Source organism: Lepidochelys kempii, chromosome 2 (genome assembly GCF_965140265.1).
Source record: "Lepidochelys kempii isolate rLepKem1 chromosome 2, rLepKem1.hap2, whole genome shotgun sequence".
NCBI lineage: Eukaryota > Metazoa > Chordata > Testudines > Cheloniidae > Lepidochelys > Lepidochelys kempii.
The window spans coordinates 97,621,593-97,648,128 of record NC_133257.1 but is presented as its reverse complement, the minus strand read 5'-3'; the positions used below and the strand labels follow the sequence as shown (position 1 = coordinate 97,648,128).

The 26,536-nt window shown below is 40.0% G+C and overlaps 1 protein-coding gene across 12 annotated transcripts in view; it reads left to right on the top strand.

Annotated features, from left to right (window-relative positions):
* RTTN (rotatin) overlaps positions 1–26,536 on the top strand; it is a 145,381-nt gene that overhangs the window by 40,101 nt on the left and 78,744 nt on the right. For 10 of the 12 annotated variants that reach the window (XR_012157271.1, XM_073331720.1, XM_073331724.1 and 7 more), the window contains 8 exons: positions 3,142–3,241; positions 8,035–8,123; positions 12,860–12,977; positions 13,291–13,387; positions 14,888–14,956; positions 17,513–17,701; positions 20,324–20,563; positions 25,518–25,662. Coding sequence is in view for 11 of the 12 variants with exons in the window: in XM_073331720.1 (XP_073187821.1) it covers positions 3,142–3,241; positions 8,035–8,123; positions 12,860–12,977; positions 13,291–13,387; positions 14,888–14,956; positions 17,513–17,701; positions 20,324–20,563; positions 25,518–25,662 (1,047 nt within the window). In the remaining variant the exon portion in view is untranslated. Of the gene's footprint in view, positions 1–3,141; positions 3,242–8,034; positions 8,124–9,040; positions 11,901–12,859; positions 12,978–13,290; positions 13,388–14,887; positions 14,957–17,512; positions 17,702–20,323; positions 20,564–25,517; positions 25,663–26,536 lie in introns of those variants that run through there. The other 2 variants (XM_073331721.1, XM_073331729.1) reach the window with 2 other exon arrangements.

Below are 26,536 nucleotides of genomic sequence, written 5' to 3'. Positions count from 1 at the left end.
CAGACCAATAGGGCCCATCGTGGTACCCTTGCTTGGTCTGGCTAGTTTCTGGGCTCAGTCCTTGCTTGGTCCCTGCAGCCACCCAGGAGCTCCTTCTTAGCTTCTCTGATCTTCGGCAGTCCTTCCTGGTCTCAGCCCTGCCCACACTGAGCTGTCTGTGGTCCTGTTGCTCTTCCAGCCAGCCAAGAACCCAGCCCTCTGTCTTTCAGCTCCAGGAAGCAACTGACTGCTCTGTCTCTGCTGCTTTTCGTATGGCCCTCGTGACCTCTGGTTGGCCGTCCAGCAGCCCCTCTGATTGGCTGCTTCCTCTGCAGCCACTCTAGGCTGCCTGGAGTACTTCTCCTCTGCTTTCTGGGGCACGGTGAGGCAGGGCCATGAGGCCTCCAGCAGGGGGCCTCTGGACCTAGTCCACCCCATCACAAGGTGTAACATTGAATGAGACATGGGTTCACTTACTACTCAGCTTCACTAGATTTTACCCTGTGCAGATAAGTTAGCTCCACAAATGCAAAGTGGATGTACTTAGCTGCACACTATAATAGCTTATCACACTTGTTAAAATTCTATTGTGCATGAGTAGAACATTTTTTCAAACGGTCATGGTTCTGTTAAATCAAAACTATCTTTTGCTAGAATACTCAAAGGCACTTTTCATTGTGAAATATTTCCAGGCCAAATGTCAAGTGTCTGCCTCTGGCCACTTGTGCTGCTGGGAAACAAAAGATTACAAGACTCTTCTAATCATGGGAAAAGTGTACCTTTTAAAAAAATCTCTCGTTTCACTCAAACAGCTGCTCAGTTGCTCAGTTTCCAAAAAAATATTCACATTGGGTAGTCTGTCTAGATAATCTCAGCCCAAAAGATTAAAATTTTATGATGAAGATATGAACAATTGAAATGGGATTAATACATAAACAACCACGTAACCTTTGGTAATAGTGTTAGGTAGTTCCTACTATAATTTTTTAATAATACAGGCTGACATCAAAGCAAATGTCAGAGTTCTCTTCGTACTGTCATCTTGTCTTTAGCTGTGTTTTTGCTTCAAGTTGAACAAAATTCCATAGATCCACGTTCTCACAGTTATTCTCACAATCATGGAAGGAATTCCCATGGAAAGTAACTTTGGCGTAGAATGCATGATTATCATATACAGTAGCGTCCACTATGTGCTGGCTTCTTTTGAGACACTCAAGGAGTTTCTGCTCCATAGAGCTGATAATGTAAGGATAGACAGACAAGTAAACAGGTTAAGGGAAGGGGAAAAACAGCAGGCCCTTAGGTAGGTGCAATATCTGCTGCAGAAGATATAGATAGGTGAACATCTCATGCTTTCTGGGAGACCAACAGGTAAATATATACCTTTTTGGTCATATTACTGTATGTTGAAACTTGCTGAAAACCATTTAATATCCCAGCTGCTTATGTTGTGCAACCTCAAACCCAAATAACAGATGCTTGTAATCCAGGATAAGACAGGTGCAAAACAGTTCCTTACCATACAAGCAAATTCTACATCTATAATATAAGATAAAATCCAGGACCTACTTGTGGCTGTTGGGCTCTAGATTAGAAGTTCATGGTCTGCAGGAAACTGATGGAAGCAAATAGCAACCAATAAAATAAATCAAAATGTTAAATGAGTTGTGAAAGATGACATTCTTCCTCCAGCGTAAAAATAATGTAGCCACTCAGTTTACCATTGATTTTTTTTAAAAAATGTAAGATCTAAAATCTCTCTGTATATGTTGAACTTAATAGCTGACCTAAACACAAGCCATTTTAGAGAGAGTCTTTTTCATTTAGCTAAAACTATACCGCATTGAAATGTCAAGTAGTGAACATGTCAATGTAGTGAACATAGGATCTAGGACTATTGACTCTAATTCCCTGCTATTGTAGGTAACTACGTCACATAATCATGAATATATGCATGTAATAATAATGTACATTACTGCACTTGTTAATTACACAAGAAGAATGAGTATGAATATGTCAGGGTTCCCTCCCCCTTCTGAACTCTGGGTACAGATGTGGGGACCCGCATGAAAGACTCTCTAAGCTTATTTTTACCAGCTTAGGTTAAAAACTTTCCCAAGGCACAAATTTCACCTTGTCCTTGAACAGTATGCTGCCACCACCAAGTGATTTAGACAAATAACAGGGAAAGGACCACTTGGAGTTCCTATTTCCCCAAAATATCCCCCCAACCCCTTACACCCCCTTTCCTGGGGAGGTTTGAGAATAAACAAGATGAGCACAAACCAGCCTTGGATTTTTAAGACCCAAAAAACCCAATCAGAGTCTTAAAAATCAGAACTGTATTAGAAGAATGAAAAAAAGATAAGAGAACAACTCTGTAAAGATCAGAATGGAAGATAATCTTACAGGCAGTCAGATTCAAAACATAGAGAATCCCTCTTGGCAAAAACTTAAGTTACAAAAAGACACAAAAACAGGAATATACATTTCCTCCATCACAGCAAATTTCACAAGCCAAAACAAAGAAAACCGAATGCATTTTCTAGCTAGATTACTTACTAACTTTACAGGAGTTGGGGGGCTTACATCCTTGATCTGTTCTCGGCAAAGGTATCACACAGACAGACAAAAGGCTTTCCCGCCCCCCTCCAGATTTGAAAGTATCTTGTCCCCTCATTGGTCATTTTGGGTCAGGTGCCAGCCAGGTTACCTGAGCTTCTTAAACCTTTACAGGTAAAAGGACTTTACCTCTGGCCAGGAGGGATTTTAGAGCACTGTATACAGAAAGGTGGTTAGCCTTCCATTTATATTTATGACAGAATATAAATACTTTTTTGAAATGTCTGTTTTTGCATACTTTAAAAAACAATGGGCATGGTACGTTGTTGTTGTTGTTGTTTCCAATTGCTACATTCTGGAAATTGTTAATTTTTTGTTCCCCAAGAAATGCTTTAGAAGCTCAGTAAATCAGACCATGATCAGTTCTGAGTGAATATATATATGCTGCTTGTAAGGATTTTTAGAATGGATCCTAGTCACATTTTATTTAGATCGTTTGTTATATGTCCTACACTTTGAGGGAATCAGAGGGCTAGTTTTCCTGTTTAACTAAGAGACATATATTGTAATGTATTTCTAAATACAGTTTTGTTTTAATAGGATGAGGCAGTGGAAAAACTGTATGGTATTCTTACTTCTGACACCATTGACCTAGTTTTGAGAAAGTCTGCAGCAGAGCAGCTAGCTATAATTATGCAAGGTAAAGTGTTCTGGAAATATTGATTCATGTGCTGGTGAGCTGGTTTTCTGCTTGAAATGCTATTTTCAAAATTTAACTATGTAACTTCCCCTTATATTATCAGACCAATATTGCAAAACTGTCATGAAAATTTCACAGCCCAAGTTCAAGATTTACTTGCCTGCTCTTGTTATACTTGAGAATGAGGGATGTAGATTTTATTCTCCCATCGGGGGAAAAAAGAATGGCTCTACCTGGGTCAGAGGGCAAGTATAATTCTGCAAAGTTACGGTAAACCTAATGGTTGGGATTTAAAATAGGGCTTTTTAGATTGACCCAGTCAACATGTGTTTTCCTTCCTTTTTTTCCTTGAACTTTATCACCTAATTTATTCTTGTTTATTAGAGATAATGACACTGCAAAATTCCTGCATTTCCATGCTAGTTATTTCTGCTTGCGTGGAAGAGACCATTCTCTTTAGCAAAGAGTAGGGTTTTTTTTAGTGTTATCCAATTCTTGGCTGAGATTGTCACTTTTTAGATTATGAACTCTATTTTGTAGACTGCAGTATTTTCTTCAAGTGGGCGAGGTCAGTCTTTAACTTGATTTTATTAAGTTACACTTGAAAACACAAGCACTCACTGGAACAGTAGAGTCTTCTCTTACTGCAATGGTCTTGAGGCTTGGCTAACTCACTCTACATTAACAAATTTATTTGAGCATAAGCTTTCGTGGGCTGCAGCCCACTTCATCGGATGCATAGAATGGAACATATAGTAAGAAAATATATGAGAACATGAAAAGGTGGAAGTAGCCATACCAACTGTAAGAGGCTAATTAATTAAGATGAGCTATTATCAGCAGGAGAAGGGAAAAAAAAAACCCTTTGTAATGATAATCAAGATGGCCCATTTAGACAGTTGACAAGACGGTGTGAGGATACTTAACATGGGGAAATAGATTCAATATGTGTAATGACCCAGCCACTCCCAGTCTCAATTCAAACCCAAGTTAATGGTATCTAGTTTGCATATTCATTCAAGCTCAGCAGTTTCTCATTGGAGTCTGTTTTTAAAGCTTTTCTGTTGCAAAATTGCCACCCTTAAGTCTTTTACTGAGTGGCCAGAGAGGTTAAAGTGTTTTCACATCTGTGATCTTCCAGAAAACACCATCCTGGCCACTAGGGATATAGAAGCTCTCTACACCAACATTCCACACAAAGATGGACTACAAGCTATTAGGAACAGTATCCCAGATAAAGTCACGGCAAACCTGGTGGCTGACCTGTGAGACTTTGTCCTCACTCACAACTGTTTCACATTTGGGGACAATGTATACCTTCAAGTCAGTGGCACTGCTATGAGTACTCGCATGGCCCCACAGTATGCCAACATTTTTATGGCTGACTTAGAACAGCGTTTCCTCAGCTCTCGTCCCCTAATGCCCCTACTCTACTTGCGCTACATTGATGACATCTTCATCATCTGGACCCATGGAAGAGGAATTCCACTATGATTTCAACAATTTCCATCCCACCATCAACCTCAGCCTAGACCAATCCACACAAGCTGTCCATTTCCTGGACACTACTGTGCTAATAAGTGATGGTCACACAAACACCACCCTATACCAGAAACCTATTGACTGTTTTACTTACCTACATGCCTCCAGCTTCCATCCAGGACACACCACATGATCCATTGTCTACAGCCAAGCTCTTAGATACAACTGCATTTGCGTCAATTCCCTCAGACAGACACACACGCCTACAAGCTCTCTGTCAAGCATTCTTAAAACTACAATACCCACCTGCTGAAGTGAAAAAACAGAAGAGTACCCAGAAGTCACCTACTACAGGACAGGCCCAACAAAGAAAATAACAGAACGCCACTAGCTGTCACTTTCAGCCCCCAACTAAAACCTCTCCAGCGCATCAACCTCTCCAGCGCATCATCAAAGATCTACAACCTATCCTGAAAAATGATCCCTTACTCTCTCAGATCTTGGGAGACAGACCAGTCCTCACTTACAGACAGCCCCCCAACCGGAAGCAACCACACAACAAAAACACTAACCCAGGAACCTATCCTTACAGCAAAGGACAATGCCAACTCTGTCCACATGTTTATTCAAGTGACACCATCATAGGACCTAATCACATTAGCCACCTGCACATCTACCAATGTGATATATGCCATCATGTGCCAGCAATGCCCCTTTGCCATGTACATTGGCCAAACCAGACTAAAGAATAAATGGACACAAATCTGACATTAGGAATCATAACATTCAAAAACCCATAGGAGAACACTTCAGCCTCTCTGGCCACTCAGTAACAGACTTAAAAGTGGCAATTTTGCTACAGAAAAGCTTCAAAAACAGACTCCAATGAGAAACTGCTGAGCTTGAATGAATATGCAAACTAGATACTATTAACTTGGGTTTGAATTGAGACTGGGAGTGGCTGGGTCATGACACGTATTTAATCTATTTCCCTTTGTTAAGTATCCTCAGACCTTCTTGTCAACTGTCTAAATGGACCATCTTGATTATCACTACAAAAGTTTTTTTTTCCTTCTGATAATAGCTCGTCTTAATTAGCCTCTGACAGTTGGTATGGCTACTTCAACCTTTTCATGTTCTCTGTATGTGTGTATGTATATATATCTTCTTACTATATGTTCCATTCTATGCATCCGATGAAGTGGGCTGTAGCCCGTGAAAGCTTATGCTCTAATAAATTTGTTAGTCTCTAAGGTGCCACGAGTACCCCTGTTCTTTTTTCGGATACCGACTGACACAGCTGCTACTCTGAAACCTGTCACTCTACATTGCTGTGCCTGACTCAGAGTCGACAGCATAAGGAATAAGCTTTCCAAAAGTTTTTATAACTTGCCTTTTCCTCTCAGTTCAGTTAGATCTCCCCTTAAAGAATCTAGTAGAATGTTGAGGAGGTTGAGGGAAGGCAAGTAGCTATTGCTTTTATTTAAGAGAAGTGTTTTGTGAAAAAGCCTGACTGGGTCATTCACACCACCGGTCTCAACTGATGTGCCTGGGCACAGTAGAGCTTCAATTGCAGCTAACAAGGAGCAGTTTACATTAGCCTGATCTGGTATAGGAAGCATGTGTACCAAAGGGGGTTCACTCTGAATGAGGAGTTCCTTCTATCTTTCTGAATTTATGTTCTTTGCTGGCCAGGATGTCAATGGTGGCTAGAGTTCATCTAGATAATGTTCCTCACTCTGCTTAATCCTAAGAAGCTGCCTGCAATTAAAAGGGGCTGAAATGTCACTTGTGAGTTGGCAGAGGCTTTCACAGAATCAAGATTAGCTTCTGTGATTACACTGTCTATTATAATGAAGTTATAGACTCCCTGTTGTTTTTAATGTAGTAGATTTGGGGAGATGGTGGGATAAATAAAAATAAATAAAATAAATAAATAAAAATAAATAAAAAACAAATAAAAAAAATCTGTGGGAGCACAGGGAGAAAATATACAAATTTTGTTAAAGAACAAATTTAGGTGAAGGCATGCAAACGTTGAAGGGAACATTCTCTGGGTCAATACATGGTCCAGGTGCACTCAGTAGTCTGAACTCAGAGAGCTTCAGGCTTTATGTAGAGTGCACAGGTGCATTCCAAGAGTGGATTTGTACATAATCTATTCAAATTCCAGTTGCAGATAAGTACTGTTTCTTTCTCCTAGCAAGAAACCCTAGTAGTAGGAGTTAACTCAGTTTTCTACAATGAAAAGATACTGACATTTCAAATATCAAATTTGCATTTTCTTGGTAGGTCATATACATGCATACAGTTCTTTTACATCCAGTGAACTACATTCCATGTTGGCTGTTGTAGTTTTCAACCTTTAGATAGGAAATACCAAGCATGACTCAGGGTGAAACTGCAGCTATTTTACTCAGCCCAATAATCTTAAATTCCCAAGAGAAGAATCTCTCTCATTTTAAAAACAAACAAAAAAAACCAGCCTCTGAAATACCTTCCTGAGTGTTTGATTACGGTTTTTATTTTTGAGCCAGGTGCTGTAGGTGGTGGTAATTGTACTGAAAAATAATTTCATTTGAGTATGTTTAAAAACTTACTGGTGTGTTAACCAATGATAAACATTGTAAATATCCTAGGTGAAATCATGGTTCCATCAACGTCAGTGGGAGTTTCACCTAGCTTTCCATTTATTTTTTTATTTTAATTGTGGCAGCTCTAGGAACTCCTGTTATGGACCTGGGCCTCATGGCATTAGGCACAGTACAAACAGATAACAAAATGTCTCTCCACCAAAGAGTTTATCCTTGTCAATAAACCAATATTCAGAGTATTTAATAAAATAATCCAAGGGGTTGGTGTATGAAAGAGATTGGCAATGAGATACAGATCCTTTCACTTGAGGAATAATGGTAAAAATCATTCTCTGATGTCTCCTAGGTGCTGAGGGAAAATGAGTTCATGGTCTCTTACACTTAGTAGGCAGGTATCTGTATCTCCACAACTACCATCATGACTGGCATAGTCATTGGCAGCCTCATTCCTGAGGTCAAGTGTTGTTTGGGTGTGTTAACCGAACTTCCTTGTCACCCCTTGAGAATAGGTGTAAGACATGTTGAAAAGGCTTTGAGGAGGCTTGCACTGCTATTGCCTGTGCTGTACCTATTCCGTGGCTAGAGGGCTTTGGCATTCAGTGATGTAACATTAGTACATCTCACCAGCATTAAAATAGTGTGTGCTCCCACCCAGAAAGTTAAATATAAAATTGGTGTGGAACTAATGGCTTTTGCTAATGCTTTTTTCTCTTACAGATGCCAAAATGCATGATGTTGTGAAAAAACTGGGTTTGATAGATAAGTTATTTGTTTACTTTACTGAATGTGTACACCGGGATGGCAAGGTAAAAATATTACCATGAGTTGTTTATTTTTGTAAATGTTGTGGTAAAAGCAGTAGAACTTGATATCTACCTCTTTTTTTTTTTTAAGCACAGTCTTTAAGTATATTAATTACACTAATAACACGACCATCTAAGAACACAAATATGTAATCTTGCTGTATGTTTGCTTTCTTCACTTGGCTTTTGCTTATGGTAGGTTCCCTATTAACTTAATCCATATGTGTAGTTAATATAGTTATCAAAATTGTGATGGAAGAATCTGCTATCCCCATTAACGCAGAATCATAGAAATGGTCTGGAAGGGACTTCAAGAGGTCATCAAGTCCAGCCCTTTCTGGTGAGGCAGGACCAAGTAAGCCTAGACCATTCCTGACAGATTTTGCCCAATCTGTTCTTAAAAACCTCCAGCAGTGGGTACCTTGGAATCCTGTTCTTCAATTTAGTTACCTTTCTAGTTAGTTTTTCCTAATACCTAAACTAAATCTCTCTTGCTACACATTAACCCATTGCTTCTTGTCCTACATTCAGAGGACGTGAAGAACAGTTGATCTCTTTATAATAACAGTTTTAAGATATGTTAAGGGCTATCAGGTTCCCCCTCAGTCATCTTTTCTCAAGACGAAACATGCAGAGTTTTTTTTACCTTTTCTCAAAGGTCAAGTTTTTTAATACAGTAACTCCTCACTTAACGTCCTAGTGATGTTCTTGAAAAATGCAACTTTCAGCGAAATGCTGTTAAGCAAATCCAATTTCCCCATAAGAATTAATATAAATGGGTGAGGGGGGGTAGGGTCCAGGAAAAAAAATTTCGCCAAACAAAAGACATTATATACATATACAGTATAAGTTTTAAATAATTTTAAACAAACAATTTAATACTGTACTCGGCAATGATGATTGTGAAGCTTGGTTGAGGCGGGGTGTAGTGGGGTTGGGGCGCTGGGGCTTGCCCTGTTCCACCCGCCTGGCGCTCCTGCCGGGGAGCGGGGTGGAGGCACGGGGCTTGCTCTGCTCCGCCTGCCTGGACCTCGTGCCGGGGAGAGGCGTGGGGGCTTGCTCCGCTCCGCCTGCCCAGCGCTACTGCCTGTGGAGCAGGGGCTTGCCTGCTTCCCGATTAGAGCAGTGGGCGGGGGAGCCAAACAGCGTTATAAGGGAACATTGCAGGACTTTAAAGGAGTATGTTCTCTAATAGGTCAGCGACCTAATAACAAAATAACATTAACGGGGACAACGTTACTGTACTTGTTATATTTTTTGTTCTCCTTTGGACTCTTTCCAATGTATCCACATCTTTTCTGAAGTGTGGCACCCAGAATTGGACACAGTACTCCGTCTGGGGACTCACCAGTGCCGAGTAGAGTGGGACATTTACCTCCCGTGTCTTACAAACAACGCTTTTGTTAATGCACCCTAGAAAGTTGGCCTTTTTCACAACTTCATCTCATTGCTGACTCTCATTCAATTTGTGATTCATTATCAGCCCCCAGATCTTTTCAGCGGTATACAACCTAGCTAGTCATTACCGCCATTTGTAGTTTATTTTATTTTTCCTTCTGAAGTGTAGTATTTGCACTAGTCTTTATTGAATTTCATTTTGTTGATTTCAGACCAATTCTCTAATTTGGTTAAGTTGTTTTGAATTCTAATCATATCCTCCAAAGTGCTTGCAACCCCTCCCAGCTTGGTCTCCTGTGCAGATTTTTATAATCCTGCTTCCAGTCCACTATCCAAGTCATTAACGAAAATATTGAAATCTCTAATCTCTCCCTTGTTGAAGACTAAAAAGTGATTTTAAAGGGTTCATAAAGTCAAACATTGTCTTTAAAGGTTGCATCCTGGACTCCTAAAGTCCAGTCCTCAACAGTGAGTAATCTACAAGAAGCAGACATGCATTGTAAAACATCCAAAGTTTATTGAGGAACATACAGATAGAAATAAAACAGCCTCCTGAATGCTTGAAAACTGCTGTCCTACAGAGCATTCACCAGGGAAATCTCAGCAGACAAGGTCACCCATAGAATTGAACAACGAGTTTGTAGCAGTCAGACATGCCCAAGCCTTTTTGTGTTTGTGATTGATTAGAAAACACTTAAAATTTCATGATCGTTCATTATTTCAAAGTGTTTGAATGCTTTATGTAAAAATGTCTTGGGCAATAGACTGTTCACAGGCTATTTGCTTGGATTAACTTTGGCTGCTGGCTCTCATACACTTCGAGACTTCAGGTTATAAATCCATGGTACGCCCACATCTTGAATACTGTGTGCAGATGTGGTTGCCCCATTTTAAAAAAGATATTGGAATTGGAAAAGATTCAGAAAAGGGCAACAAAAATGATTACGGGTATGGAACTGCTTCCATATGAGAAGCGATTAATAAGACTGGAACTTTTCAGCTTGGAAAAGAGACAACTATAGAGGTCTATAAAATCATGACTGAGGTGGAGAAAGTCTATAATAGAGGTCTATAAAATCATGACGATGTGGAGAAAGTAAATAAGAAAGTGCTATTTACTCCTTCAAATAACACAAGAACTAGGTTGAAATGAAATTAATAGGCATCAGGTTTAAAACAAACAAAAGTAAGTATTTTTTTTCACACAATGCATAGTCAACCTGTGGAATGCCTTGCCAGAGGATGTTGTGAAGGCCAAGACTATATCAGGGTTCAAAAAAGAACTAGATAAGTTCATGGAGAATAGGTCCATCAGTGGCTGTTAACCAGATGGGCAGGGATGATGTCCCTAGCTTCTGTTTGCGAGAAGCTGGGAATGGGCAAATTTTGCTGAATTTTTAATTTTTTGGTGTAGAATTCCCTTAGGAGTCTGAAGACCACAAAACACTTGTTAATTTTACAGAAGTTTTAATTTTAAGTTTATGAAGAAATGTTTTTAAATATTGATACTGGAAAAGGTATCTTACCTCAGTCACATTAAGGAGTTCTATCGCCAGATTCTGATAGCTTGAATGTGAGATCTACTCAAGGCTATTGCTGCAGAAGAGGTTTAATTCCCACAGCTCTATTTTGCCAATTTTATTTTAGCATGATATTATGTTTTTGTTTAACATACAGAATACTAAGCTAATAAAATCCTTTTGACTTAGAGAATTGTCTATAGTTAACACTATAGTACTGATGCAAACAAGCAGAATTTTTGTTAAAGAATATCAGAGTAGAAACCCCTTAATAGGCATGATTGAGGAAGAGCACTGGTTGTGAATCTAGAGTAAAAAATTAGTGCTTAAATTAACCAAGCACCTAAGTCACAGTAAAAGTCAAGTCTAAGTCAATATTAAGTCACTTAAGCACTTCTGAAAATTTTTCTCTTAATCTTAGTGGGGAGAAGGTTGTTTGTGTGTACAGGAAATTTGGAAATCACAGTAAGCTATCACTAACTGTGTTACTTCTGTTTTGGCTGGTGTGTTTTGTTTGTTTATCTATGGTATGCTCAAAGTGGACAGGTGGGAAAGGAAGGTGGATTAATTGATATAGAAAGGCGAAGTCACTATCTTCATTTTCCTAAAATAAACCTTATACATCATAAAAAGACTGAATATCCATCATAAATAAAAACTTGGCTAAAATTAATGACTGGAATATTGAACATTTTGCTAGATTAAGTCATTCACCAATACTTTCAAAATGCTCTTGAAATGTGACTAGACTGACAGACCTGGAGAGTGAAGTTCTCTAACCACAGAACAGTTATGAGCTTCATCTATGAAAACTGTCCACCAGGATCTCTCTACCCTGATCTGAAGGGATCCCCTTATGGTGGTGAGACCATGGCTTAATTCCCATGTGCATTCAGTTTTTTTTGTACTTAGATATTGACTGCATACAATATCAAGATAACTTAATGCACCAGTTTGAAAAAATATACATAGAAATATAAACTTTTCAATAATTTTTAAAAACTGTACTGTAAGTATCCTTTTGGGGAGGGCTGCCAATGGAGTGCTGGGGAGAGCAGAGTTTTAAATAAAGCCTCAGAAGCAGCCTCTAGTTATAGTGGTGCAAACAGATTTCATAAAACAAATCTTAAGTATAGAAACTAAGGAAAGCAAAGTAATGGAATAGTCTCTGAAATACTAATATCTGAAAGAGATAGTAGCTTTAGTTCTTGGTGTTCACTGGACAAATTGTCCAAATGTATTCTGCTCTTTACATTCTGAATGAGGCCTTGGTTCTGTTTCTGGCTAGTCCACTGACACTCTAATCTTGGGCAAGTTACCTTACCTATCTGTTTTTCGGTTTTCCTATCTGTAATTTGGGGATAACAAAATTTAGTCACTGCTGTGCTGCACTTTGAGATCTGCAGATGAAAAATGCCATAAAGTATAAAATATTATTTATACTTTATTTAATTAGAGCTATTTGGAAATCTTTCTAATATAGACAGGACTTTAATTTTGTTTTTTGAAATGAACATTCAAGGAGGGGTGTGAGGTTAGAGGTCCAGAAAAATATCTGTTTACACCTGGAAGTAATTAAAAATATCCCACTGAACTTATTATAGCCAGTTAGGATGCACTGATTTCCAGATTCAATCTTATTGGTTAACAGTTTTCTAGGTCTTGGTGCTTTTGGTCTTTTGAGGAGATAAATAGTAGAAATTCCTAGCATGGCAGTTGTCTACTAATCATAAATTAAGAATTTTCTCATTTACTTGACTAAATAGTACTGCATATAGGGAGGCATCTACATTAACATACTCTTTTTTTTCTCCCCTGCAGATCATGGAATGTATTGTGTTGCCATGTCTTACAGTTCTACGAAAACTTGTATATGCTGATCCAATTATACGCCTGTCATTAGCACAGCAGCCTTCTATCCTGCTAACGTTATTGAGAGGTGACTTGAAAAAGCTTTGAAGTACTTTAAATGGAAAGAAAATGTCTGAAATATGACTAGCTATTTACAAACTCTCCTCCCTCCCCCCAAAAAACAAATACCAAACTCTCCACTGACACAGGATCAGTCTGTGGCTACTTCAGATAGCATAAAATGTTAAGAAAAAATGGCTTACTGATTTGAGCCGGTATTCTGTTCCTTTTGAAGTTAGTACTCCTGTTGAGTTAAAAGGGTTATATCAATGCTCTTGTATGTACTGTTGACTACCAATGTTTTAATGAAGAATGTTTTAAATTTATCTTGTTTTATTCAGTTTCCTTGATATTCCAAGATGACTGTGCTGTTCTGACTGAAAGTGCAGCATTGCTTTGTCTTCTGTTGTTTGATGAAGTAGCAAGAAAAGAAATCTGGTAAGCAAAACTATAGTAATTTAAAAATACCTCTCTTCATTATCCCTTTGTATGAAAATGTATAATTTTCTTGTTATGTTTTTGAGTTTGCACAAAATATTTATCCTACAATTTAATATAGAGCCTGATCTAAAGCCTATTGATATGAAGGGGTGTTTCTCTATTGATGTCAGTGGACTTAGGTTTTAAAGGCCGCATCCAAAGGTCTTGATCCAGTTGTTGGATCCTTGCACTTACATTGAATAACTCCTGTAGAGTCATTTGCAAGATAGAGGCATACGAAATTTTCCTTTAACCTCACAACAGATTATCTTTGATCATTACATTTCATTAATGCATTAGAAATAATTTCATTTCTTACCATTTGATACATACTTTGTTAGTCATGTTTGTACGGTGCTTAGCACAATAGGGCCAGAACCTGGCTGAGGCTTCTGGATTGTACAGCAATATAAATATTTCATAATAATTCTGTATTTGTCTTAAATTAAAATATTATTGCAAAAGCTCTTATTGTTTGTTTGCATATCTTTTCTGTAAATGCATTCCTCAATTATTTAAACAGTAAGCCAGGGTTCAGCAATCTTTGGCATGCGGCCTGTCAGGGAATTCCGCTGGTGGGCCGGGACGATTTGTTTACCTGCAGCGTGTGCAGGTTCGGCCGATCGCACTCCCACTGGCCGGGGTTCACCGTTCCAGGCCAATGGGGGCTGCGGGAAGCAGCGTGGTCCGAGGGATATGCTGGCCGCTGCTTCCCACAGCCCCATTGGCCTGGAACGGTGAATCATGGCAAGTGGGAGCTGCGATCGGCCGAAGCTGCGCACGCTGCAGGTAAACAAACCGTCCCGGCTCGACAGCGGATTTCCCTGACGGGCTGCGTGCCAAAGATTGCTGATCCCTGCAGTAAGCTCTCTTAAAATTTGAAAAAAATAATACTGCTTGGTTGATGGTAGCTGGGATTCCATTTAAAAATCCGTTTGTCTTTCCAAAAAAACATTTGTATGTGCTTCATCACTCAAAACAAATGTTAAGTCATTGGAAAGAAAGTTAGTATTGTCTTCTTGCAGTTCATATACTTGAAACTTATTGGAAAGAGTTGTTACTTTTATGTGAGGAAATACAGAATTAATTTGAACTGACCATAACGCTTTAATATACCACTATAATGTTATCAGACAGTAAACACATACAACAGATATTCTACAGGTAAATACCAAAGTATGTATGTCTTAAATTATAATATTATTGCAAAAGCCCTTATTTGTTTGCATGGTCTACAAACAAGTCAATATTAACAAAATAATATTATATGAATATACTGTTTGTTGAGAAATATCCTGTGAAGAGCCAGAAAGGAGAGAGGAAATAAAAAGATAGGTTATCAGAATTATGAAGTATTGGTGTTGCCTTAGTAGAAAAAGCAGAGTTTAAGTCAGGCAATAACAGCTAAAGATGAATTTCAGTCTAATACTACTGTTTAATGAATCTTTCTTTTTGCAGGGCCGATGATGTATCCAGTAATTGTTCTAACCGAACTGCCTTCAGCTTGCCTGTAGCTATTGTTAGACGGTAAGGCTCTTTACAGTTAACTTTATTTTTGTCTATGTGCTGCCAACCATTGGGGACCAATACATTCCTGGGATAAAAAAATACAGATACAGTAGAAACTCACTAATCTGTACATTTTGAAATTCACACAAAAGAATGATGGTAACTGCGTCTTTCCTCACAACCCATTAAAAATGTAAAAGTAAGTGCTGAAGTAAGGTGTCATATTGTTTCATGAGATTTCATTGTTTTTACAAAATGCACTATAGCATTATGAAGTGTTAAAAGTAAAGCTAAACAAAATTCTCAAAGTAAATTAAAATATATTTTGTGATGCATTAGCTTTACTGTTCTGTTTTTTCCATTTACTTGTTAATTTGCAGTAAGTTTCCTAGTCATCTGTGTGGCTTCTGAAAATTGTGTTATAAAGAGCAATGGTACCGTGTGTTTTGCCCAAGTGCTAATTTTATACGTAAACTAATATGGAGCTTTTATATCAATGAGTTTTTACTTAGTAGACATGAAAATTCTATTTGTTTCCCTGAATTGATCTGAAATTTCTGATTTATTTTTTTAAAACTTCAGCTCTACTCAAGCTGAAGGAATGTTGTTTGCCGTTGTGAGCTGCAGATGACAGCAACAAAAACTCTGATCCTGTATCAGAGTAGCAGCCGTGTTAGTCTGTATCCACAAAAAGAAAAGGAGTACTTGTGGCACCTTAGAGACTAACAAGTACTCTGATCCTGTAAACTCTTATGCAAGAGTTTAACTTACATGGATAGTCAGTGAGATTATTTACAAGTGCAAAGATAAGCATGGACAGAATTAGTGTCCTCAGACACTAAACACCTGGAATGCCGAGTCATGTTAACTTTCTGCTCAGCTCTGTGTTTTACGTTTCCTGTAAACCTGTCAGCTGCAAAATACTGTTGGTTGCAGAAGGACTAGTGGCCCATTGTGCTAGGCACTATACATTTAACGGATGCATGTGAAAGAAACGACATCTGTGCATCAAGGAGCTTACAATCTAAGCATATGATAAGAGGCAATAGATGGAGAAAAGCAAACTAGTGAGGGTGAAAGTGAAGTGATTACGGTTTTGCATAATAGTTAGCAGTCAGAGCAAATCATTTGTTAGGCAATATCCTTAGCTTTGTTTCTACTGTAATAGTATGTAACACTGTTAAAACTAAAAGAATTTTAAAGCTCTAACTTACTTTTCAGTAAGGGCCAGATCCTAAAAGGAGCTAGGAACATGTGAAAGTCTCCCTAAAATCAGCACAGGGCTTTTAACTATTCATGGATTTTATTGTTTTCTCAGCCTGGTTAACAAAAATATACTGCTCTGTTTCACTTTGATTAATAATCACTTTCTAACCAATTTCAAGTTCTCATGCACCAGAACATTATTAGTGTTTGGATTGCTAACACTTCAAGGGATATTTGTTTTAGTTAAAACAACAACAAAAGAACACCACCTTTAAATAAACCCCACTCCCACCCTTTTTTCCCCATGAGGTTGACAAAGATTTTGGGCTAAGGTTGGCCTTTGCATCACTTTTTAAAAAGTAATCTATCCAAAAAAGTGACTAAAATGACATTTTTGGTATTCCATACTTTTTGCCCTGCTCTGGTTTCCATATCAGATTTGCTCACCTTAAAGTTTATAATTTTTTTTGCCATTTAAACTTTTCAGATCAGGCTAATAATGAAAGTGATCAGTAAGCTCTAAAGATAATGGGGTTGTGACTCAGGAACTAGTTTGAACTACAGATCTGTTGTTGATGCAACTGTGTGAGATCAAGAAACCCCAGCTTGGCTGTCAGAGGTCAGGGTGAATTTTAGGGCTATCAGTTTTAAAACAAAACAAAAAATAAACTTCCAAACTGAGTAAATTTACATGGAAATGAGTAAGTAAATATGAAACCTCACAATACATGTGTAGTCTTTGCATGCTTTAAAAGTTTTCATTCTGAGCATCTTTGAGTGATTTGTTTTCTTTGGGGGGTTGGATTGTGATTGAAGTGTTTTCCCTTTATTATACGGTTATTCTTTTGTTTCTACTCAGAGGCCCAGTTTTGAGTCTTGCATTCTCTCATATTGTGACCATGTTGTTGTGGCAGGAGTAGTAGTAAATGAGAAGCTAGATTTCTATTTGTTTTACCTACCTAATTCTATGGTGTTCCTATATGGCAGCCCAGACACCATGCTATGTTTCCTAGCCAAAGGAGGTGGAAACAAAGAAAAGTATAGTTCTTCACTTGTTTATCTCTCTCTTACAGGTAGGTGGTGGTAGTAAGAAAATCCTTTTCAGGCTCTATATTCAGTGTGTTGGACGGGAAAAAATGGGTTTCTTCATAGTGGAGTAATCTTCCTTCACACACACAATCCTTTAGTCTGGGAACTTGGAGCTTCCAGATTGGAAGATGCTGTTGTGAAGGGAAGGACATATTTGTGTTCTGTGTTCTTAAGTAGTAAATGTGGCTTTTTTTCTCGCTCTGCAGACTTTCAAAAAACCTTGGTTGAAAGATTGACTGTCTTATTATAACTGAATATTTCAATACAATTTTTCTAAAGGTATCACCTCCCAATCAGAATCACTGCTCATCATGCAGTTAGTCCTAACTCTGTTGTTTTGCTGTTATCTTCTGACTGCTTGGCGTCAAAGCCTGTGTCAGACATGCTTAAGATGGCTTGGAATCTGTCATGGTACCATGGGATTGATAACCTACTGCAGCTGGTGAACTATGAAACAGAAGCACAAGCGTAAGTCATGATACCTTTATACTGAATCATAATATAATTAAAGTAGCCTTCCTACAAGGTTAAATGCCTTTTAACTTTATATTGCATTGTAGTCCAAACTGTTCATGGTTCAAAATCGCTATAATTTTAAGTGGTAAAGGATCACATACCGGCTGTTTGTGAAAAATGCTGTCAGGGGCTGCTAGTGTATCTGAGTTGCAGCTCTGTGATAAATCTAGAGCCTGCTCCTACTCCCATTAATATAGATTAAAAAACAAACTCCCTTTGATTACAATGAAATCAGGGTTAAGCCATAAAGCTAAGTGTTGCTGAACATGAGGCAGCTCATCTTGATTTTAGAGAGTGCTATATCCTGCTGAAGTAAACATTTGACTTAAATTCTTCATCTACTGTTGGTTTGGGATGGAATTTCCTTAAAACTGTTAATTTTATATACATGAAGGACTATTGTGGTCTTACAAGAAATTGGCCTTCATATCTATGTGAATTACATTTAACATAATTTTAAAAAGTGCTTAAATTTGCTGTATTTTGGTGTATTTTTCAGAGCTTAAATTTCCTACAAGTTGGCTCTGCTCAAAGGGCATTTGATTTATTTAGTAGGATTGAATTATCTGCTTACATATCTGTGATGCCTCCCAGGGTTACCCAGGGCTGTGAGGCATCTTGCTACCACTTGCCCTTAGCGTGAGGCGGCCTTGTCTGTACCTGCTGTGGATCAGCTGCTTGACTCCACCAGCCTCTGGCAAAACAAGCACTGTCTCCTCAGGCCTTGCTCTGCCTGTACAGGTTAGCGTTGGGGTTTGCCTATTGCCCAAGTCCTCCAAGCATCCTTCCGGAGTGCCCAGCCCATGATCTGTTGAACACTTTGAGGACTCTGATGCTTTACTCACAAAGAACTAGTACACACCAGCTTACTAGTTTAATTCAGGATCACCAGTCTACTTAACACACTGCACTGAGATATTCTTGTTTTCAGTATAAATATATAAGTTTTTATTATAAAAGAACAGAGATTCCAAATGATAATAAATAAGAACATTGGGAACAAATGGTTACATATAAAATAAAAACATAACATGCTTTCTAGAACCCAAGTTTAACTAATAAATTATCTTCCTGCATTAAGAAATTTCTTACCCAAAGTTTTCTTCTCAGCATTTTCATCAAGCCTGACTGAGATCCATTTTTCCATCCAAGCAAACTCACTAACATCTAAATTCCTTGGTGAAGGATGAAATCTCATCTCCTCTCTGCTGCTTTTATGCAGTTACTGAATATGGTCCCTTACCCCAGGATGTCCCCTGTTAAGATGCTTATCTTGGGGTTCCTTTGTCTTTGTAAATCCTTGGGCCTGCACCTGACGCAGACAGCAAATGGAGCCTGTCTCAAAGTATATACATTCGTTTTATGGAGATTGAGTTGTCCCAGAAGCATACAATACACAAAGGTCTCCCAGAGAGAGAACTGTTTACTACCCCCTTCCTGCCTAGAATCTGTTTATCACCTTCTGGTGACCTGTCTTAACGAGCACATTTTCAGTATACATATCTAGTTCCTTATGAGTTATCTGCACATACATCACAGGATGTGGTTGTGTATTTTAAATAGTTCTTCAAGTTTCTGTTCATCTCAACAATTTTTTAAGAAGTAACTTATCTAGGATAAGATGCTTTTCTGTCTTATTATCCATCTTACTATTAGTTAAAATAGGATTTATGATATCTGGGGCCCATATTGCTAGCTCCATGCCTATGAACATTGCAGAAATGTTTTAATTAAAGGAGAGGGGGAAAAGGAAGGAACAAAGCTGACCAAACTGAGACTTTTCCAAAGGTGCATTTATATTGAAACTCTTTAGAGGGGCATAATGAAGTGGCATCGTGCATGTTGATAATGCCACGCGTCTTTGCCTTGTCATTGCTATTGAATGTCCTGTGAGTAGTATACTGTATGTGAGAGGGTTTTGGTTTCAGTTCATCTCTCAGATGTCCGTGTCATGAAAATCACTACGAAAAATAGAATTAATTTGATACATCTGTCTGCTAATTGGGCGGAGAAGCCAGTGATTCTCAGTGGGGCGTGAAACTGGGGTATTTTATAAAGCTACTTCAACTCAGTAGATTGGCTGGACAAGCAGAGGAACTGATGAGTTGTGGACTTCATTAGAATGGGGAGGGAGCTATCCTTTGGAAGTTTCATCTACTTTGGGACATTTGAAGGCGCAGAGCCACTAACAACATCATCCTTATGGCAGGACAGTCATATTTATGCTGATTTTCCATAGGCAAATGCACACTGATCTAGCATACTCTTTTTGGTATACTCTGTCGAAAAATAAAATAGCATTCTCATAGAAGTGACTACCAACATTAGTACTGAGAAGACATAAGTACCATAATTATGCCCAATAGCTTCCCAATACAAACCAACCTTTAAAAACAAGACAGCTCAGAGTTCATTTTTTTTCTTAAAGACATGATTGATCAAAAAGAATATCAAAGAGGTTCACAGTTAATTTTCTCAATAGAGCTAGAAAAGTGAAGAAATCAGTGGCTATTAAAATCTTTTTAAAAGTTGCAGGTTATTAATTGTCATTCCGTGCCTTTATTTCTTTTTCAGATTTTTAGACACATTAAAGCTATCCTCAGAGGACATTCTTACATTGAAGATAACGCACACAACCGGTGGACTGCAGGATTGTCTTAATGCAGTAATTCAAGCTGTGTCCCACAGGGAAGTTAGAGCTGCTGTGACTAGGATGAGTTTTTATATTTTAAATGACAGGCTGGCTTTAAAATGTAGCACTGGCTCTTACAGGACCACTTCAAAGATCGTGGCTTGGCAAACAGCATTCAACAGGTAAGCGTAAGTGCAGAGTGTAGTCACTGGTTACAAAGTAGTGCGTCAGGGTATATAGGTATATTACGTTAAAAGCCCGACATTAAAAAAATGTTTTGTTTGCAAAGTCAAGCACTTGCAAGTTAGGACACTCCAGATTTATGGTTGTCCAGACAACTTTAATTTCATCCCCTTTTGTGTCTAGTACGTGTAATGAATGAGGCAAGTGTCTTGTGGAAGAAAGTATCATGTAATTAAAGACTGTGTCACACTTAACAGAGAGGGTAATTAAGCACTAGAACAATGTACCAAAGGTTGTGGTGGATTCTTTCACTGGCAATTTGCATCAAGATTGGATTTAAAAAAAAAAAAAATTGCTCTAGTTTGGGGAAGTCCTATGCTTTTTATTATACAGCAGGTCATACAATGATCCTTTCTGGCCTTCAAATCTATGAATATGCACAAGAGGGCCAAATAGTGGCACAGGTAATCTTAATTTTGCATTTCCTGGTATGCCTGAGTTTGCAACTTGTTATAAGATAGTTTTTTGTATTCAGTTTCCTAGATTGTGTTTTTCAAAGGACAAAGGTAAAAACAAGTTCTTCAAGTGCTTGTTCATGTCGATTCTATTCTAGGTGTGTGCGTGCCCACGTGTGTGGTTGTCGGAGATTTTTACCTTAGCGGTATCCATAGGGCCGGCTGTGGCGCCCCGTTGAGTGCCGCGCTCGTGTGTCGGTATATCAGGCGCTGCCGGCCCTACACCCAGTTCCTTCTTACCGCCCATGGCGGTTAGTTGGAGCGCCTTTCCTTGCATAGCAAAGGCTAGCAGTTTTGTCTCTTCTGACTTCGAGCCTTAAGACCTTGTAAATAGTTGTTTATAGTAGTTAGTGTTAAGTAATTGTTAAGTGGAGTTAGAAGCTAGAGTCCCTGCGAGGACTGTAGGTGGGGCATGCCCCGGTCTCCAGGGTATAAGCCCTGCATAGATTGTAACAGGCCTGTGCCTGTAGAGGACCCCCACAGCAGCTGCCTCAAGTGCTTGGAGGAATCACATGTGAAGGACAAGTGTCGTATTTGTAAAAATTTTCAACCCAGAATTCAGAAAGAGCAGGATAGTTGTTTGCGGGCTCTCCTCATGGAGGCTGCCCTTTGTCTGACTTCCGAGCCGTCCCACCAAACTCGCCTAACACCTTGGTGTGCAGTGCACCCCAGCACCAGGCTTTGCCTGTCACCACTCCCCATTGCTGGTGCCCTGAAAGAAAACAAAGAAGGATGGCTCCCCGGCACCAGGCAAGAAAAGCCATGGAGCATTAGGCAAAGGACCCGGTTCTGGCTGTCGTGCCACTCCAGAGCCATGTGGACGTGCCTCCCTGGTCGGGGCCCTTAGCCCCTTAAAGGATCCACCACTGACACCCGGGAGCGGTAGGGGACCCAAACTTCTGGCAGCATCAACGCTTTCCCAAGCTCCCCTGGTGCTGAAAAAGCAGAGGCCTCTGCCCGTGCTGCTGACACCGCATGTGCTGCAGGAAGTGGTAAAGGCTCCCTACGAGGGTAAGCCAGCTGCTAAGACCCCTCGGGGCAGTGGAGCGCTGCCGATCCCCCGAGACAAGGTGGCGCTCTCCATCTCTGTGCCGCAGATCTCCGGCATCTTGGCCCAGATCCTCTGGGGCTTGGCCTCAGTCACCAGCACTGCGATCCTGGTTCCCACCATCTCGACACAAATCGCTGAGGGAGCGGCGCTGGTCTCTGTACTACTGGTACCGTTTGCTTTCCCGACGGTTGTACTCTTGGTGCAGATCTCAGTAGTCTGCCCCATGGGAGCTCACTCTGTCGTGATTCCAGTCCCCTGGATACTGGAACTGGTCCCCCTGACAGCAGCACCAATCCCTCCACTCCAAACACCGGTCTCTGGCAGCGATGGTCAGCAGGCAGACACAGGCATCGATGGCCCCTCCATGGTCACTGGAAAGAGATTCCTCAGGCACAGAAGGGCAGTTGCCAAGACCCCACCGGCGTGATTGGGCACCTGAGGCTGCATCGACATCTACAGCACTGCCTTGGCAGCACAGCCGTTGACCAGCACAGTGGCCTTATTGGAGCGTGTGGGGCGTGCCAGTGATGATGATGCCCCCTTCACATCACTCATCAGCTGTCTCATTGGAGCAACAGCTGGAGGCACTGGGTTTGGTGCAGGAGACGCGCTCGGAGGTCGGGGTAGAGGACACAGCTCCCACAGCAAAACCCCCCTCCTACAGGGGAGAGGATGCCTGGCAACACCACATTCTACAGGCCACTATTCTCCAATCCCACTGAGGAGTACTAAAAGCACCATCAGCTCAAGAAACTCCCTGCTACAGCATGGGAACAAATCTACACAGACACACCCCTAGAGCCCCGACCAGGGGTATTCTGTCTACTACCCAAGATCCATAAACCTGGGAATCGTGGACCCCCCATCATCTGAGGCATTGGCACCCTGATAGCAGGATTATCTGGCTATTTGGACTCTCTCCTCAGACCCTACGCTACCAGCACTCCTAGGTATCTTCGACTTCCTGAGGAAACTACAATCCATTCATGATCTTCCTGAAAATGCCATCCTGGCTACCATGGATGTAGAAGCTCTTTAAACCAATATTCTACACGAGGATGGACTAAGCTGTCAGGAACAGTATCCCTGATGAGGTCATGGCACACCTGTGTTCTGTTTTATTCTAGGGATGGACAGGGTCTTCCTATCAGATGCATTTCTCTTTCCATGGTTGGGGGCGCTATATGCATTCCCACCAGTGCCGTTGATTCACTTTTGCACCCGAACCTGGTGGCACTGCACTTGCTGGCTTGGTTATTGCAGGGCTAAGTGCAGACAAATGGGCATGCTCATCCCATGTTCAGCAGGTCTTGCTGGGTAGCAGGAAACCCTCTACCAGAGCAACTTATCTGTCCAAATGGAAAAGGTTCACATATTGGGCCTCAGAATGGCGTATGCAGGACGAGCAGGCCCCGCTGCAGGAGATCCTGGATTATCTGCTGCACCTCAAACTCCAAGGTTTGTTTCTGTCATCAGTCAAGGTCCACCTGGCCTTCCTAGCACAGGTACCAATCCAAGAGATACCTGATAGATACCTGGTCATCTGTCCACACGTTCGCGTCTTGTTATTCGCTTGCCTAGCAAGCTGAAGATGACACTGGCTTTGGGAGAGCAGTGCTGCAAGACCACGAACTCTGACCTCATCTCCATTGATACTGCTTGTGCATCACCTAGAATGGAATTGACATGAGCAAGCACTAGAAGAAAAAATGGTTACCTACCTTTCATAACCATTGTTCTTCAAGATGTCCATTCCATAATCTGCCCTCCTGCCCCTCTGTCGGAGTTGCTGGCAAGAAGGAACTGAGAAGCCATAGGGCTGGTGGTGCCTGATATATTAGCACATGAGCGCGGCACTCCAGGGGGAGCCACAGCCTGCCTTATGGATACCGCTAAGGCGAAAATCTCTGATAACCATACACGTGGGCGTGCACACACCTAGAATGGAATGGACATGAGCAACACATCTCGAAGAACAACAGTTACGAAAGGTAGGTGACCGTTTTCTCTACATGTATAACTAACATGCTCCCCATCATGCATCATCAACAGTATTAGAACCCATAGCCTTCATGACTGTAGCACAGACTGCTACTTTTTGAGCTACAGGACTAAATACATTAGCTGTATCTTAATCCAGAAGAGGACAGGATGGGCTGCTGGCACCATGTGCTGGGTCCAGAATGCAGTCAGGGAGAGCCCAGCTAGCTCTCTTCCCTACCCAGGCATGGGGGAGGCTCCTGTCCCGTAATAATGGACTGCTGGGGCCATATGCTAGGTCTAAGGGGATTACAAGTGGAGCCCAGCTCAGTAATTGCTCTCCCTTCCTAGGAGTTAAGGAGGAAGGGAGTGGCTCCAGGAAAAGCTTGGCTCGGCTCTCTCTCTTGGCTCCCTGCATGCAGGAGTTGAAGAAGCTCTTGTCCTGTGTGGTTTGGGGCATGGGGGGTGGAGATGGGACTAGGGAATGGAACTCTGGAGCTGAGAATGGGCGAAGTAGGCAGGAGGGATTGTGGGGGGAAGCCTGGCTTTCTCCCTTCTCTTCTCACACACCTCTCCACATAGCAGCAATTCTGGCAGCTCACAGGTGTATCTGTGATGTTGCTAATACTACTGTGGCAGGTTTAGCCAGTCTTGGAATCTTCATTAATATTGGCACACTACCAAAACATTTCTGATGAAAGCAAGTGAGATGGAAAATGGTGATTTGAACACTTTAGAACTCAGCTAAATCTAAATGGAATTGCCTGGGACAAAGAAAAAATGCTTCTCTGTGAGAGTATTTCCCCTGGTGAATAGCAAAGGCCTGCTACAAACAATGGAAATGTGAGGGCTTCTTATGGAAAAGGTCAAAAATCTTACATGATGGAAAATGTTAAGCAACCTAAATAGATGTTGCTACCAGCTGCCCCTGTAATATTAAGTATCTAAGCTTTAAGATGTATAGTATACTTGGAGTTTTCCTAATAATCTTTTCTCCACAGAATAAAGTGATAAGAAAAGATCCTTTGCTTTCAGTATTTAAAAAAAAAAAATGTTAAAAAGGAATTGGCTTCTTAGTTGCCAAGTATATATAATTTACACTTAGAAAAGGAGCAAAATCTAAAAAGTAAATGACTAAAACAACTGAATTTAAAAGGTGAATTGTACAAAAGAAAGCAGCTAATTCGGCTTTTTTCCCCTTTAGTTAGTTTTGGTAGTATATTTAAGTGTTAATAGCTCTTTCCCTGTCTTCTGTTCATTTCTCTAAATTTAATCCTTACTATAGAGAAGTCCATAGTGGCGGTACATTAATGGATATTTTATATCATGTTGGAATTTCAGATCTCAAGTCATGTGCTTCAGATATGAAAGTGAAATCCATAGTTATACTGTTTGTTTGTACCAAAGGTTTCTGCAAGTACTTCCAGCTTCTACAGAAGATGAGAAGCTTCTGGCTGATGTCTTAAGTTTTCTAAACAAGTTGCTTAGGGAACAGAGGAAGAGTTTGGAGGTAGAACATCTAAAGTGGATTCTGGAGGTACTGTTTAAACATGTAAGACTATACCTAGGGGAAAATATAAATTGCAGACTTCACAAAGTGGTATAGCTGCAAACCATCCACAAATAAAGCCTTTAAAAGGCATCTTGATTTTGTTTGTTGTTTGCTTTTGGTTAAAGCATTCCTGGTGGGAAAACAGCAAAGTGGTTTCTGCTGTTTTAAAGAAAATTATATTGTTTTTACAAAATAAAGAACTACAATTCAATTTATCATCAGTAGTGATAGGTAACCTTGTAGTCTGTACCACAACTTCTAATAATTTGATGATTTAACATCAAACAATTGTAAAAGGTTTTGCTTTTTTTTTTTTTTTTTTGTTATTGTGTGAATGACTTTTGTGATGGCAAGTGTTGCTTTGATGATGATGGGTTTCTACTCATATACCTCTATGATTTCAGTGTTAGGCTTATGCTCCGTAGTAATGATATTACTTAAATGGTGGCAGTACATTCTCTATTTGGACTGACTGCTGATTGTCTGTTGCTCATAAATAAAACTTCTTTTGAAGTGATACTACGAAAAACTGATAGTAAAATACTATTAACCAAGGATGAAGTCTGCAGTACTTTTAGGTGCTTGAGCTCATAAGATACTAGTTGCTTTATTTTTTAAACTACATGGGCCTAGAAGAAGGATAATTTATTTGGTTTTCTACCTTGGAAGAGATCCTGCATAGGGCATACCTTCTGCATTTTAAAGAATACTAATGAAATGTAATCTAAGCATAAAAGTGAGTATTCAGCATCCACCAGTCCCCGTTGTTCTCACTGATTATGAAAATCTGATCACTCTATCTCCCTAAATGGGAACCTGAGCACTGTTGAAAAGATAGCCCATTAAATATAAAATATATTAACAACTAAAAGCC